General features: G+C 40.1%; 1 protein-coding gene across 7 annotated transcripts in view; it reads left to right on the top strand.

The window, feature by feature from the left end:
- The first annotated feature begins 7247 nt into the window (after positions 1–7247).
- The window catches only part of IQSEC3 (IQ motif and Sec7 domain ArfGEF 3), a 242532-nt gene continuing 232139 nt past the window's right edge, over positions 7248–17640 (top strand). For all 7 annotated transcript variants that reach the window (XM_060694483.2, XM_087873704.1, XM_060694482.2 and 4 more), the window contains exon 1: positions 7248–7971. In XM_060694483.2, the coding sequence (XP_060550466.2) occupies positions 7298–7971 (674 nt within the window). In that variant the 5' untranslated portion in view covers positions 7248–7297. The remainder of the gene's footprint in view (positions 7972–17640) is intronic.

Genomic DNA, 17640 nt, shown 5'->3' with positions numbered 1-17640 from the left:
CTCTGATCTCTACAGTTTTAAGCATGTTTAGCTGTTAAGGCTGCACCACAGAGTAAGTTGTTCAACCTTACCTATATGCAGACTGATCACATTCTTGAATAAGGTTAATGATTGTTGTATCATCTGCAAACTTCAGAACTTTAGCAGAGGGTTCCCTTGAGGTGCAGTCATTGGTACATAGAAAGAAGAAAATGTAAAATGCAAAAAAAAAAGCAAAGAAAAAAGAATCAAAAAGAAAAAGGAGGAAAAAGGAAAAACATATTGATAATTAGACTATCCAACTTTGTCTAAAGTAACATTGACCCCATCAAGGATCCTCATCTCTTCTTCTCCCTCCCCTTTTGCGATGGTTGGGACGACTAAAAGATACCTGGTATAGAACTGACCTCGTTATCCTGGATTTTCCGCCTCTGGGCTCAGAGATAAGGCAAATGACAGCGAATGGAATGACTGGGTCAGTTGAATCTTGAGAACAGAAGATTGAGAGAGGAAATTAGGGCTTTATCAAAAAAGATAGTTTGGGGAGCAAAACCCCTTGTCAAAATTATTTGGTGCATTTGGTTTAAAATGCCAATCTTGGGAAGATAAGGAGAGAATTGAGCAAATTAATTCCTGCGATCAGAAAAATAAGGAGAATAGATTCATATATACATATATTTGTGTGTGTGTGTGTGTGTGTGTGTGTGTGTGTGTGTATACACACACACACACACACACACATATATATATTACAAACTATTCTAAAAATATGAGTTCCAGGTATATTTGTAAACAATATAAAGGCAGAGGTCTCTGTAATGGTAGTTTAATACTCTGACGATGTCAGCAGATGGCTGATGAAAACTTAGTAGAATAAAATTTTAATTATTTTAGTTCCGGAGCTCGCAGAATGTCTGCTTCTTTGTTTACATATATATATATATATAGAATATTATACACACACACACACACTATTCTATACACAAACACACCGACACATATTTACATATATACCTACATATATATATATATATACATATATATATACACACACACACACACATATACATATATACATACATACATATTATACACATACACACACACATATAGAGAAAATGGAAGAAATCCGGCTGCATCAGATAGCTTCTGAGTTTTTTTCTGTGATGCAACAGCTTCTCTCATGAACAGTTTATAAGTCAGAACTTCTGAACAGCCTTTGCAAAAGCAGCGGGGAAAACAGGCACAGTGTCTCTAAGGATAGGCAAGAGTGGAGAAAAGAAGTGAAAAATCTCTCTAGCAATTGATTAGGTGGTATTATTTAAGCAGGGTACACATTCTAAGCCTCGGGGAGGGGGGAGGGGGGAAGGCTTAAAATGGCATCCTGCTTTCTCAAGGAATCCGAACTAACAAAACTAAAACAAAATCAATATCAAATAAATAAAATACCCACAATAGCAAACAAGATAGCACCAGATAAAAGGAGGCTTATTTGATGTAGAAATAAAAAAGAAGGGGGAAAAAAAAGTCCTCTGAAGTGCATGGCTAGCAATTAACTTCCCTGGGAAATCCCTTCTTAAGGCAAGGAAAGCTCCTTTCTGGAGGAAAGGGAGGCATTTTCTAGAGGCCAGGTGGAAAGAGCCTCCTCTTCACCTGTCCCTCCCCAGCACAGAGAATTTACTGCCAGGTAGGCAAGCCTTAAAAACATCTTTTCGATCAACAGCATGAAGTTGTAAGGAAATCGGCGACAATTATTCTTACATGCATATATTTTTCTTGGTTCCTTTGGTTTGCTCCATTTTTTTTTTTTGCAGCTTCCTCCTAGCATCCACTTTAATCTATTCTTTTTTTTGCTTTTCCTCCTTGTTCTATAATTCCCCCTTTTTTTCCTGACTGGACCTTTCTGCTTCATTTCTCTACTTCCTCTCTTTGCCTTCCGGAGCTTTTTCCTGACTCTTCCTTTTATTTCTTTGTTAGATACATCTCCTATCTTTCAGTCAAGATCTGCTAGGATATTGAATTTAGTAGTAAAGGGTACAATGGGCCAGAACACACACTGTCTGTAGTTGATTGACTGGAGAGTGTGGGCTCATGCATGAGGCAATCTACGTTATGATTGGTTGCTGTGTGTGTGGAGGGGGAGTTTCCCCTTTTCCCGCCTTTTTCTGCTGGGTGTTCTGTATGCGGTCTGATTTACCTCATGATGTTCCTATATTCCTGACTATCTTGTCTGCTGCACATATAAATGCAAAATATTTTAATTTATATAAAACTACAAGTTTGTGTCAGCCTCTCTGACTTCATAAGGACAGCTGCTGTGCAATTCCATGACAAGATCTCACAGCAACATACATAATATTCCTTCCTCCAATTTTTCTCTACAACAATCCAGTGGTGAAATCCAATTTTTTTTACCACCGGTTCTGTGGGCGTGGCTTGGTGGGCGTGGTGTGGCTTGGTGGGAGTGTCTTGGTGGGCGTGGCAGGGGAAGGATACTGCAAAATCCCCATTCCCTGCCCACTCCTGGGGGAAGGTTATTGCAAAATCTCCATTCTCACCCCACTCCTGGGGTCAGCCAGAGGTGGCATTTGCCAGTTCTCCAAACTGCTCAAAATTTCCGCTACCGGTTCTCCAGAACCTGCTGGATTTCACCCCTGCAACAATCCCACGAGTTAAGATGATCTGTGAGGGAGGGAGGGAGGGAGAGAGAACAAACAATTGTCCCAAAGTAATCTAGTGATTACTTTTTAGTGATTCTGCAAGTCCCTTGGACTGCAAGGCAATCAAACCAGTCAGTCCTAGAGGAGATCAACCCTGAGTGCTCTTTAGAAGACCAGATCCTGAAGCTGAAACTCAAATACTTTGGCCACCTAATGAGAAGGAAGGACTCACTGGAAAAGAGCCTAATGCTGGGAAAGACTGAGGACAAAAGAAGAAGGGGATGACAGAGAATGAGGTGGCTGGATGGAGTCACTGAAGCAGTCGGCGTGAGCTTAAATGGACTCCAGAGGATGGTAGAGGACAGGAAGGCCTGGAGGAACGCTGTCCATGAGGTTGCGATGTGTCGGATACGACTTCGCAACTAACAACAATATAGAATAGAATAGAATAGAATAGAATAGAATAGAATAGAATAGAATAGAATAGAATAGAATAGAATAGAATAGAATTCTTTATTGGCCAAGTGTGATTGGACACAGAAGGAATTTGTCATGGTGCATTCACTCTCAGTGTACATAAAAGAAAAGATACATTCGTCAAGAATCATAAGGTACAACACTTAATGATAGTCATAGGGAACAAATAAGAAATCAAATCATATTAGGAAACAGTCAATATAAATCATAAGGATACAGCAACAAGGTTACACTCATACAGTTATAAGTGGGAGGAGATGGGTGATAGGAATGATGAAAAGATTAATAGTAATGCAGACTTAATAACTAGTTTGACAGTGTTGAGGGAATTATTTGTTTAGCAGAGTTCAGGAAAGAACTGTTGTGTCTAGTTGTTCTGGTGTGCAGTGCTCTATAGCATCATTTTGAGGGTAGGAGTTGAAACAGTTTATATCCAGAATGCGAGGGGCCTGTAAATATTTTCACAGCCCTCTTTTTGACTAGTGCAGTATACAGATCCTCAATGGAAGGCAGGTTGGTAGCAATTGTTTTTTTTTTTTTTTTTGCAGTTCTAATTATCCTCTGAAGTCTGTGTCTGTCTTGTTGAGTTGCAGAACCAAACCAGACAGTTATAGAGATGCAGATGAAGATTCAATAATTCCTCTGTAGAACTGGATCAGCAGCTCCTTGGGCAGTTTGAGCTTTCTGAGTTGGCGCAGAAAGAACATTCTTTGTTGTGCTTTTTTGATGACGTTTTTGATGTTAGCTGTCCATTTTAGATCTTGCGATATGGTAGAACCTAGAAATTTGAACGTCTCTACTGTTGATACTGTGTTGTCTAGTATTGTAAGAGGTGGTAGTATGGGAGGGTTTCTCCTAAAGTCCACCACCATTTCTATGGTTTTGACTGTGTTCAGTTCAATTGTTCTGGTCGCACCACAAGGCTAGTTGTTCAACCTCCCGTCTGTATGTAGATTCATCATTGTCTCGAATGAGACTGATCACTGTTGTGTCATCTGTGAACTTCAGTAGTTTAACAGATGGATCATTTGAGATGCAGTCATTGGTATATAGAGAGAAGAGAAATGGAGAGAGCACACAGCCTTGTGGGGCCCCTGTGCTAATTGTACAGGTATCTGATGTGATTCTGCTTAGCTTCACCTGCTGCTTCTAGTGATCTTCTGTTGTTATGGATCGACTTGAGCTTGGATATCTCCAGTTCCAACCCAGTAACTTACCCACTACATCACATTGGCTCAATCCCTCCCTATGTTATTATCAATACTTCTCAATATTTCAAGGAAAAGAACATCTGCTTTTTAGACAAATTTTAGTCTGAAGTTATAAGCTTTCTTGAACTGTAGCTCATTTCATCAGAAGCATGGAGTGACTAATCTAATATGGGACATAAAGTGGGGTAAGGGAGAGAGTTTGGAAGGACAGATACTGAAGCTGAGGCTCAAATATTTTGGCCACCAAATGAGAAGAGGGAACTCATTGGAAAAGACCCCGGTTGGGAAAGATTGAAGGCAAAAGAAGAAAGGGACAGCAGAGGATGAGAGGGTTAGATAGTGTCATCGAACATGAATTTGTGCAAACTCTGGGAGACAATGGAAGACAGGGAAGCTTGGTGTGCTATGGTCAATGGGGTCAGACACAACTTAGCAACTGAACAACAACATGGGGTGGAGGGCGAAGAGACATGAATATGCAGACCCAGGTTATGTATGTGACATATTGTGACTGTATTAAATTATAATTGTATTAAAACCCAGTGTGTTTGTTAAGACCTTCTGAGGCAGCCTGAAATCTTTTCAAGTATGTGAGTTCAACAAAGGAGCTTTTGTTCAAAAGACAAGTGGGCTTTTCTTGTTTGTTTCCCCTTGAAAACATTTCACTTCTCATCCAAGGAACTTCTTCAGTTCTGAGGTCTTGGATGAAAAACAAAACATTTTTCAAGGGAAAAAAAACAAGAAAAGTCCAGTTGCTTTTTAAAAAAGCACCTTTGGGACAAGCATGACTGAGAATCTCCATAAACATATGAGTTTGACAATTTATTATTCAACTGTCTTGGTGAAATTTCTTTGTTCAACAGCTACTTTGAAATCTGAAAAGGAGTGTCCTGGGATGTTAGAATGCTCTGCCTCTGTATTACTTTATTGCTTGGGATTCTGATGTCAAATGTGTCCATTAATTCTTTTGCACAAAGTCTGGCCTGTTTGTCTTATGCAAAATCCATAGGGACATGGCTGGAAGATGATGGCATAGATCACCTTAGACTAAGAAACAACATATGAAGATGCCTCTAATCTTTTTATGTGAAGTTGCTGGAGCAGATGATAATGGCATTGATGTAAATGCTTTTAGAGTAGGGAAGGGGAGAGTATCTAGAACTTTTTGGAAGATCTGGTTCCCATTTTAGCATCAGTTTCTGGTTGCTTGTGAGAAATAACTTTAGATTGGGTGCTTTATAAGCAAGTATGGGTCTGTCACCTAATGCCTGAGAAAGTGCAGGGTCCTTGTCTATAGGGATTGTAGCTTATTAATAGGTGTTTGAGTGACTTGAGCTATGAGTTGTAGGTGACAACCAGTGTTGGACTGTTTTTGTGATCTTTTAATATGTCTTCTCTGGGGACCAATCTGGCACTCTTGATTTGTCTGTTGATTTTGCTGAGTGGGTAGTTCAGTCTTCTGAATGCCTGGTTTAATTCCATCAATTTAGCACCACTGTCAAATGAATCAGATCAAATGCAGTTGTAGTGTGGATCCTGTTTATAGATGAAAATTTGATGATGTGTTTTGGGTGGAATTTGGAAACATTTTGGTATGCATGGGGACTGTAGGGTTTTTTTTGTGCAATGTGGTATGCATGTGTCTGTTATGCATTTTTACCCTGACATCAAGGAAGTGGACTTATTCTGAAACTACACTGAGGTTAAAGCTGATGGTCAGATGGAAGTTGTTGAAGTCTTAGTGAAGTTTGTTAAGAGATACTTTTCCACAGGTCCAGATAATTCATTGTCATCAGTGAATCTCAAGTAAAGGAAGGGGTTTCAAGAGGTAAGCATTGTCGAGGAAACATTGTTCTAGGTTAGCCACCATGTTGGCATGTTGTTGGGCCATGTGAATGTCCTATGCTTTGCTACCACTCTGCAAGTATATATTGTTGCCAAAATTAAGTAGTCACAGGTGAGGACAGGTGATAGAGTTGGATGGTAAAAATGGTGCTCTTAATCTCTTTCACATTTCCCTGCATTTGCATATCTGCCCCAACTTCCCCTCCTGTTTGTACTTTGCCTCTTCCCAGTTTACCTTTGCATCAGAAAGGCTAACATTTCGCCTCTCCATGCATCTGATGAAATGAACAGTAGTTCACGAAAGCTTGTCTTTTCGTGAAATGTATGAGTTCGAAGCCAGTTTGGTGTAGAGTTTAAGGCACAAGCCTAGAAATGAGGAGACAGTGAGTTTCTAGTCCTTCCTCAGGCACAAAGCCTGGGTGACCTTGTGCCAGTCCCTCTTTTTCAGCCCTAGGAGGGAAGCAATGGCAAACCATTTCTGATATCTTGTCAAGAAAACATCACCAAACGAGAGCACCAAACAAAACAAAGCGTCAAAACAAAAAACAAAACCTGCCCCCAGATTCCTCTTAATTTTGGCCAATCAGAGCTTTCTTCCTACAATGTTTGCTTTGAGAAGTATCAATTTCTCTTGCGTCTCTTTCCGTGCCTACCCTCTCCAGTTGCCCAATTTCGCTTTCTATTACACTCCGTTAAGAATGCCCCATTCCCCAGGCCCCGCGATCCTTCTTCCGAAGCGGCAAAGAGACAAGGCACGCAGCGCCCAGGGAAGAAGCCCTGCTCCCTCTGTTGAGCGGAGGGCTTGAGTTCTCCCCAAGATCGCGACCTTCTCCCGTGGCATATCAGGCCAAGCAACAACGATCAGTCCCCCGCCGTTCTTTCCTTTCCTTTTAAACGCTCTGCCTTTACTCGCCCGGTTTTTTTTTTTTTCTCTTTCTTTTCTCAAGCGCTTCTGGTTCCCCCCAGTTGGGCACAGCGCGGGCCCTTGGGAAGAGGACGGAGGGGCGGTCTTTCTCAGGCAAGGGGCGGAGCCTGTCTGCCCCCGCCCCCGCTTGTGCGTGACGTGAGGAAACGAGGCTGGCGCCAGCCGCCTTCCCTGCGTGTGTAGGCTTTGCGTGTGTGTACATGCAAGCGAGGGAGCGAGAGGCGAAGGAAGCGGGCGCGTGCGGAGGAGTCTCCCGCGAGGCTCGCCGAAGCCCAGCGCAGCAGGCGGGTGCCGGGGTCCGGCCGCGGGGCATGGAGAGCCTGCTGGAGAATCCGGTGCGCGCCGTCCTCTACCTGAAAGAGCTCACCGCCATCGTCCAGAACCAGCAGAGCCTCATCCACACCCAGCGCCAGCGCATCGACGAGTTGGAGAAGCGCCTAGACGAGCTCAGCACCGAGAACCGCAGCCTCCGCGAGCAGTACGCGCTCCCGGCGGAAGCCCCGCCGCCGCCGCTGCCGCTGCAGCCGAGGGTTCCCCCTGCTGCCTCCTTGCCTTGCCGAGCGCCGCCTCCGGGCCAGCAGCAGCAGCCGGCGGCGGCGGCGGTTGAACAGGAGGAGTTTCAGCACCACCAACAGCTCCCGGCGCTTCAGCAGCCGCCGCCGCGGCACCCGCCGCCTCCGCCGCCTCCCAGCAGTAGCAAGCAAGCTCAGGCCGGCCCCAGCGGCACCCGGACGCCGATCTCACACCAGCACCCTTCCCTCCAGCCCCACCAGCACCACCACGAGGACAGCCGGGAAAAGAGCTGTTGCCCTGCCCTCCTTCCGCACAAAAGCCCCCCAGCCCTCGGCAAAGGCGTCTTAGTCAGAAGGCTAGAGTAAGTCGATGGGGGCGGGGGCGGGGGCGGGGGGGGGGAGAGCGGGAGGAGGTGGCTGGGATGCCCAGACCCCCCCCATAAGTAAATAAGTAAAACGGATCCAAAGTATCCTCCTTTTGGGAGCAAAGATTGGTCCTTCCCCCTCTCATCCTGTGTAACCCACCGCTGCAATCGACTCGAGTGGGCGGGTGGGGAATCCCTTCCCAAGTGAATTGTACAGTTTTCCATAGGATCACGGAGGGGCTAAAGCTGCCCAGCCACAGGGGTATCATCTTGCTGATTCCAAACTGGCTTTCTCATTAGTGCCCCGTGGCTGGAGGGTACAGTGTTATCAAATTCGCCACCCACTCACTTGCCAAGTCTTCTTGTGAAAGCATGTGGTGGTTGTGGTGATGATGGGTTTTTCACCGTCCCTGCTATTTTGTAGGTTATATGTTTGTGATGGAAACCCAGAAGCAAAGACAGATCTGAATGAAGGAGAGAATGAGCTGAGCGGTGCGCCTTGTTTTGTACGCCTCTCTGTGTGTAATGTAAAATCTCTTATTACACAACTAGGGTTTCCCTTCCATTAAGGTGGTATGGACATATTACAGATGCTTAGTGCCATTTGGATGAACCTTATTTTTATATTTTTGTGAAGATGCAGGTTTGCTTTGTCTGCAGGTTTTATGCTATGCAATGATGACTTCCAGCTGCTAAAGAATCAAACAATCCTTTTAAAGGTTTCCCTTTGGCAGAGAAAGTGTGGTTTTCTGTAGTGTGATCTGGGGAAGCATCGCTCTATTGCAAGGAATGCTCTAAAACAGTAATAGTTATTTTTTCAGGATAGACACAAATTGCATTTAAATTAGCCAACCACTTAGTCAATGGATCAAGCTAATGTTATCTACCCATCTCTTCAAGATGTTTTCAGGAAGTGATATTACAATATTTTGTCTCTGTGTGTGTGTGCTTGCCCAGGAAATTAAAATAACTACACTGACAGAGAAAGATAAAAAATAAAGCTTAGGTGTGGGTACTTCATAGTGTACAAGTAAAGTTCGAAATTTGGAATCTAGCCTTCGCTTTTGATTTTTAATAGTACAGATGAAAGCTAAAGCTACCATTATCACCAATGATAAGAATTTGTCACTTGCTTTTTATTTAAAAAGCAGATGGTCTCTTGAAAGAAGGGCTATATTTTTAGTTGGCTGCCACAGAATTAGGCATTGTGCAATTTGGAGAGGTAGCCCCCTTTCTCTCTGAATCAGAAAATATAACACATGGAGGGTAGCTTTCTTTTCCTGAATGTAAAATGTATGTTTTCCTAGCAGCATGTAATCAGAATTTTTAAAGTTTTGCATATTGAACTCATAGTAATAAATGCTTTTCGGGTAACAATTATTGCTATATTGGGCCCATTTATCCTCCCAAAAATGCTGTAGAAGCTCTTCTGTATTCAGTTGTTGTACATTCAAAGTCTGAAAATGGCATTAACTGGTGCTGTATCAGTGTAAAAGCTAAACAGGAAATTTAGAAGTCTGTTAAAACAACAAAAACAAATCTTAGTTTATTTATAATAGGAAAAAAAGTGTTACAAAAATAGTATTGCCAAGATTTTTTTCCCCATCTCATTCTCATTTCTCACATATGTTGCAAGATTGAGCATGCATATGCTTTAAATGCATTAAACTGAAAATCTGTTTCCTGTTTCCAACATTTGGATTCATTAATTTTTTCCAAACACTGAAGTCAGGGAAAAAGAATAGGGTAGTTCTCATCCAAATGTACACTCAAGGGATACGTTAATATTATGACATGTGTTGTCCCGAGGACAGCATAAAGCTCTACATCATCAGCAAGGTTAAATTAACCTCCTGTTTTATTCTGAAGGTTTGCCAAAGCAATTTTTAAGCTAAAAATGCAGTACTGTATACAATGTGCCTAGTAGGTCAGCTCTCCGTAATATGACGTGTCTATAGATATGTTGGAGTTGCAACATAGTATTTTGCATAGTAATGTTGGGGAAAGGCTAAGTATGTTTGAAAGTCAAAGGGCCCTATCATCTTAACATCTTTAAAATATGTCCGTCATATTGGAACCTCCAAATGCTGTTTTAGTGACTTACAATTTTTTTTTATTCAACTGATCCCAAACTCTGTTTGATTGGACTGATAATCAAGAGAGAAATCTTCCATTTTCAAATGGCAATTGTGTGAGCTGCCATTTGGAATTGGAAGAGGTTTGAAGTGCCTTTCCTTTCAAAAGGCTATGTGTGAATTGTGTGGCTTTGCAAATGCAAACCAAAGAGCAGAAGCAGGAGTCAGTTAATTTTTGCAATGTATACACATGAATTCTCAACTCAAAATCACTCAAAATATGCGTGTAATATGAGACCAGTTGATGAACAAAGCTCAGAAGATGCAGTTTTGCACCTTGGAAGAGCTGGATTAAATCTGCCGTGGGTAATCTCTGGGTGTCTTGTTTCATCTGGTAAAGATCAGGGGAATTTAAACTTTTTGGCAAAAGCTGTGTGAAGATTTAGCATTTTTCCAGACCTGGAAGCCTTATAGAAAGGTGTTCAGTAACTTTGTATGCAATTAACCAAAGAATCCTGTAGCATTATGTGATTGTACAGGAGAATGTCCCAATAGCTTGCATCTTAGGCTGTATTCTCTAAAACACTTGAATTTATTATTTTTAATAGATCAGATGAGAACACTAATTTCAAATGGGTTTGTTCCCTATCAAAAGGTTTAGGATGAGGGATTACAAAATCCTTTTATTGGTTGCATTGTGTGTGTACAGTGGCAATATTGTGTTTGATAAAGGTGACCCGGTGTTATTCTTGACATCCTACATCCTACCCACTTCATATTTTACCAAACTTTTAGAAACTGAGCATTCTTCTTTCTGTAGAGAAAGTAGTTTCAAACTGGAGTTATTTTTTAAAAAAATTCTTCTTGAAACTGGTACTTTCACATAGAAAAAGAGCAGACTATATAATAGCCAAATATACTGAAAGACATTATCAGCATAAACAGACAGTAGTTTCTCTGTGCCAGTTCTATGATGTAACGAATTCATGCTTAAATTAGCGAGCAATCCTCCTTTGCTACTGCATGCTTTCTAAAGATGGTAAAAGATGGCCTTTGATATTGTTTTCCAAGGAGAGAATTCACTTGACTGATCTAAAAACTGTGGCTTTTTTCTTCAACATGCTTAACAGTGTCAAGTCTCTCTCCCAGATAAATCTCTAGCAGTAGTTCTAGCAGCTCACTTACTGGGTCAAAAATCACATTCTGAGAAATACAGTCTCTATTCAGTTTCTCCAGGAAGTGCCTAACATCTGAAGAGCATTTGTAACAAGGGAATACTGTCAAGACTTCATTACATCACTATCTTCTTTTCACATTGGCTAGATAAACACATAACTATAACACAAGGCAAGAGAAACATTTTTAAAAAAGCATATGGTATGCTTTTAAAAATAGAAGAGCAAGCTAGTCATAGGTTTTAATGAGTAGATTTACTATTCATAAAAGATAAATAGATGATAGGTAGGTAGGTAGGTAGGTAGATAGATGATAGACAGACAGACAGATTTTTGTGGTTTGAAGAAGTAATTAAAGAAAGGAAATTATTGGAAATCCCCATCCATGTCTCTTCATTAGCAAAGATTCCCCAATCTTTGGAGTATAGTGAGTACATTTGAATGTTGAATATTTGTCATAAGCAGTTTCAGAAATGGCTGCAATTATAGCATGGATGGACACAAAATTCCTATTTTCCAGAAGGCAGATCAAGCTCTGGGCTTCAGCTCGCCACCATTTTACTTTCTAAGAATATTTCTGAGACATGTATGTGGTCCAGAGGTTTTGTTAGACTACTCGTTACTGTTGAGGTTATGCCTTGGTTTGTAGCATGCTAGCATCTCATTCCTTTTTTACTTAAACTAATCTAAAAAAAAAACCAAAAAAAAAAAAAACCTAGATAAGACAAACAGTTTTGGGAAGATCCAAGCGTATTGTTGCCTTCAGGACTTCATTGGGATTTTCTGAAAGAGATTCCTGCTTGTGATGTAGGTGTAGATCTACTTATGAGTAGATCACTCCTTAGTTGCATGCAATGTTTCTGCTCCTCAACTCCAGTCACTTGCACTCTCAACCTGGGGAAATATGAACTCGCATTCCAAAACAGATAACTAAATCTGCATCTCCATGGCTTCTGGCCTCTGAATTGGCTGAAAAGACCAAATCCATGGCTGTTGACCAGGCTCCTTTAAAAAAGGCTTTTTCCAGGAGAGACAGATCAATCCCAGGGGATTATTACTTAGTTAGTTTATTTTGGAGATGCCAAGATTGAATATGAGCCCTAGGTAAGAGAAATAAACATGAAGCAGTATATACAGTACCATGTTTCCCCGAAAATAAGACCCTGTCTTGTATTTTTTTGAACCCTGAAATAAGCACTTGGCCTTATTGCCATGTGTTCAAAAGCCCGATTGGGCTCATTATCAGGGGATGTCTTCTTTTGGGGGAAATGGGGTATTTATATTTCCCACTAAACATCTGGTTTAACTCTAAATTAGACAACATGTGACCCACTGGAACATTGTTTCAGAGATACTTCCTTATCTAAACAGAGAAACAACATGACCATGGGCAGCCAAAAATACATGGGAGTGGGGGCAATTTCCCCTTTCCTGCCAGTTTCCTGATTGACTTCCCTTGCAGGAAGCTGGCAGGGAGCATTGGAAATGCCGATCACATGATCACATGGCTTGGTAGTCCCAGCATGCATTTCTAACATTATGATAATCATATCTCACCATTCTCAGTGATGAAACAGATGACTTACGAAGAGATTTGTTCGTTACTGCAAAAGAAAGAACATGGCTAAGGGCAAATATGGATGGAATTTTAGATGGAGGAAAGATACGGTCCTAATAATTTTGCTATAGAAGTTTATTGATCTCAGGCATCCTTCTTTGTCTCTGAAAATTGCTTATATTAAAAAATTGTGATACCAGTCCAACTCCCTTTAAAAAGGGTAAATTTTTTTGGAATATTTAAACTCTATTCAATAGTTCCTTTCCATAGAAGATTTTCACATTTAGATCTAGCAGACAGAGGCACAAAGGCCACCCTGATTGGACAAAAACTTTTTGCAAGAATCAGCTTCAAAATGTTGCCAGATGTATTGATCACAATTTCTGCCCCCATACCAATTAGGGAAGAAGCTAAGCCATCACATTTCCTTCTCTTTTTACATTCTTGCTCCTCCCTCAAGGCCTCCTTTATGATAGAATTGCAACAAAGAAAGAATTAAGCATTGTGTCCCGCAATTTGGTGTGTTCCAGACGTGATGGGCTATAATCCTCCAGATTTCTGGATCGCAGGTGATGGGAGTTGTATGGGAGATACAGAATTGTAACTGGAGTGGAATAATTTAGGAAGGGTTCATCAAACCCTATGACTGAATCTAAATCAGCACCACTGTGGTTTCCTACATATTCAGACAGATTACTGAATTATTTGCAAAAACCAACATTTATAGGATAAAATCATTCATAGACAGCTTGGGATGACTCTGAGTTTGAGGCATAAAATATAACAATATTATAATTGTTTTGCTTGCAAATAGCCTTTTGTGGTTAGTGGGAATAGAGATTGTAAGTCTGGATTATTTAAAGTCCCTGTTGGATTCAAATAATGATTGAGGAAAAATAATACTGACTGTTCATCTAGTAAAATATAAATGGCAATGTCACTACACCAATATTAAAGCAGATCAATGAGACTTAGTTGACATCTCACTGTGCAATATTTGTGGGTGATGGGGAAAGATGGGGAAAGCCAACAACCCTTCTCATAACTTGTGTTAAGTCAAAATTTGAAAGTAGCTCTTATATGCCCAAATGCTTTTACAAATATCCATTTGGAAGAGTTTGAATAAAGGAACAGATTGAAAGATAGCAGATGCTGGAGAAGAAAAATCCTACTGGGGAAAAGATTAAACATTGCTTTCTTGGGTCAAAATAATTCCCATTTTAATTCATTTGTGCATAGCATGCTGTTTGCCCCTCAGCTGTTGAGGTTGCTGCATCCTTATTTATGACTTGCATATATTTAGGATGTCAATGCAAAAACTAGATGTGTGGACCATGTGGTCTTTTGCTAAGGGTTGAGGCTATTATATCTTGGTTTTGTTCAGTAAATCAATTATGTAAGTTTCAGATCAAAAGATTGCATTGCGGGAGGTTTTGTTTTCCTACATCAACGCCATGCATCTGTTCTTACCAGAATGGATTCTTTTTCTGAGATAAAATCATTACACAACCCCATGCCACTAGTTTCTGTAGGCACTAAGAATAAATATTATGGGTTATTAGTCATGTTAAAATAATATTTGCTATATTTGCCCATTGCACCAGCAAAATACAAATAGGCAGTGATCCTTGTAGTCTCATAACTCTAATGGTTTGAGTGAAAGTGGGACAGAAATGAGTATATGGGAAAAAAAGAAAGCAGAACCTTTTTTTCTTAGAATTAGTCAGGAGTCTTGGAAATTTGTTGTTCGGCTTCACTCAATAACACTTACCTGAAAAGAATGTCAGTAATGCCAGTTATAAAATAAATGTAATTTATCACCGTGATAGCTTCCTTTATTTACCTATGTGGTGGTATTCCTGCTTTATGGTCCTGTCTTAGAGTCCTAAGTGTAGAAACATGTCTTTCTTTCCAGATGTGAAATTTCAAATAATGGTACAATGGAAATTTAATTCTGGAACAGGATAGTTGGCAAAACATTGTTTCAGTACCATGGACAGCAGCAGAGTTCCAGTTGCTCACAGAAACTGGATGTGGTTGCTTTGCCACACGGTCTCTTTTTTCATTACTTCAGTCTATAACACTAACGTTTTAAAGCATGGGTGTCAAACTCATGGCGTCATGTTACCATCATGTGACATATTACGATGTTTTTTTTTCCTTCACAGGGCTGGAGTGGGTGTGGCTTGCGCATGACGCATCCGGCCCACAGGCACCCCTGTTTGACACCCCTGTTTTAAATGCTACTCTAACCATACAGCTACTACTGTAATGTTCAACTACTACTGTAATGCACCTATAGATCTGAAATAAGTACTTGAAACCTGGCAAATGTTGATCAATATTTCCATTTTCTTTCCATACTTTATGAATGAGAAATTCTAAATTCTGAATTTAATTTAAAAGAAGAAATGAAACTGAAGTCCTTCAGTTTTCATAATCCTCTAATAATTTTTGCAGGAGAGAAAATATAAAATCTCAAGTAATATACCCTGCCAAATACCAATCAATCATCCTACAAATCTTATTAAATATTACTACGACATACATATTAAATAAATTATAAATTACTGTTGCATATGAATCATTAAACGTGACTTGTCATTACCAAATATTGAAGTAAAATATTATTCAATATCAGGGCCTCATGTTTTAAATTTGCATTAGAAAGAATTAAGAATTCATTTTGATAGCCATGATCAAATTTATCTTATTTAACAATACCAACTTTTTCTGTTTGACTTTTAATTGGCATTTCATATGTGTGTGTGTGTGTGTGTGTGTGTGTGTGTGTGTGTCACAGAAGAAACAACATAAAATGTCTGACAGGTCTGAAAGTGATGAATAGAGATTTCATCCCACCATGGCCATTTTAACATCTTTCAACATAGGAAAAAACCCTGATTGCAAAAATATCGCACATTTATACCTATGAATCAAAAGAAATATATATATATATATATATATATATATATATATATATATATATATATATCTTTTTCGTAGGTTTTATGTGTATTTCTCTTTAGCTAGGTTCTACCTACGTAAACCAAGATATTATGCAGCCCTAGTTCAGTGAAATCACAATTCACTAGTTTCTGGGCTTTTTTGCTGGCTGCCAGAAGAAAAAAAGCCCAGAAACTAGTGAATTGTGATTTCACTGAACTAGGGCTGCATAATATCTTGGTTTATGTAGGTAGAACCTGGCTAAAGAGAAATATATATATGTATGTTTTCTGAGGTTTTCGCAGGTGTTTGTATGTAGGTCTTTGGTTATTCGGGTTTTCTCCCGCGTAAAATTGGAAGTGTCTTGCCAAGAGGCTTGAAGAAACAGCTGCGATCACACATTGCTCCTAGAAGCACGAAGCTGAAAACACCAGCCTGAAAATGACGAATGTGACTTCGTCGAAATGTTGCCAAGAGACTTCCAATTTTATGTGGGAGAAAACCCAAATAACCAAAGACCTACATACAAACACCCGCGAAAACCTCAGAATATATATATATATCCCCAACATGTGGGAGGGGGCATTCTGCTCCCTTTTGCCTTTCAGCTCCAATCCAGGAGCCCTCAAGCAGTCGCATTCATGACAAACCATTTTATACCAAATTTATATTTGCTGATAATTTTTATTTCTTTATCAGCAAAATATAAATTTATATGTGTGTGTGTGTGTGTAACATATAATGCTTATCTTTTAAATGTTTGCATTCATTCAATAACTGAATCAGTTAGTTATCTGGATAAATAGAGCAGCTATGGCATGAATTGGCTTGTCAGAATAGGACTGACAGTTAGGTATTTCATTACGTTAGATTGTTTCTCAACCCAACAGAGTCTTCCCCAACCTAGTACCCTGCAGAAATATTGGACTTGAATGGTCATAATCCCCATGCTGGGGGTGTCAGGAATGGCATAACAGAATAATAGAGCTGGAAGGGGCCTTGGAGGTCTTTTAGTCCAACCACCTGCTCAAGCAGGAAGCCCCATACCATTTCAGCAGATGAAATGGTATGGGACATTTCAGTCCAGTCTCTTCTTAAAAACCTTTAGTGTTGGACCACCAACTTCTGGAGGCAAATCATTAGGAAGAGTAGGTTGGAAAAAGAAAGAACATTTGAGAGAAGTTGTTCTTTTTTTTTAATCTTTAAACAGTTTATTGGATTATAGAATAAAATACAAAAACACAAAAGCAAATAGGAGGACCAGTAGGGAGGAGAAAGGGAAAGAAAATTGAGGGGGGAGGGGAAAAAAGCATTGACTTCCAACTCACTCTATTGCAGTAGAATAAAGCATTAATATCAAACCTCAACTTTTTACTTTTCCATAATAATACAAACTAGCCATTTCTATAAGAACAAATCAATCTAATCAGTAAAACCTAAAATCAATGTTTCATTTTTTCCCACCTCAAGCACAAAGTCCAGAAGCGGTTTCCATGTAGCAACAAAAGTACTTATATTCTTTTCTTTGATCAAACGGTCATCTCTGCTAACTCCATCAACCTCTGTACCCTTTCATCCATGGTGGGGATCAAAATATCCTTCCATTTTGGTGCATACAGTAGTCTTGCTGCTGTCAACATATATAGAAGTTGTTCTAACATGTCTCACAGAGAGCCGTTGTGAGGCTAAGTTATTCATAGACCGAATCAGAGAAGCTTTAAAGTTCCTTGCAGGAAGCATGGGATTTATCAATATAGTAAATACACAATACTTTTAACTAACATCATAGTGAAAACAAAAAGATACATGGAAATAGCTGAGTGTGTGCCACAGGAAAATGGTGTCAGAGCCTGAGAAATATGCTTTGGTGAAGAGAGATGAGTAGCCCACAGCATGAGAAAACCCAGGCACT

This window comes from Pantherophis guttatus, chromosome 7 (genome assembly GCF_059756535.1).
Source record: "Pantherophis guttatus breed Tessera chromosome 7, ASM5975653v1, whole genome shotgun sequence".
NCBI lineage: Eukaryota > Metazoa > Chordata > Lepidosauria > Squamata > Colubridae > Pantherophis > Pantherophis guttatus.
Note: the sequence above shows the minus strand (reverse complement) of the source record. Positions and strands in the feature narration are given on the sequence as shown.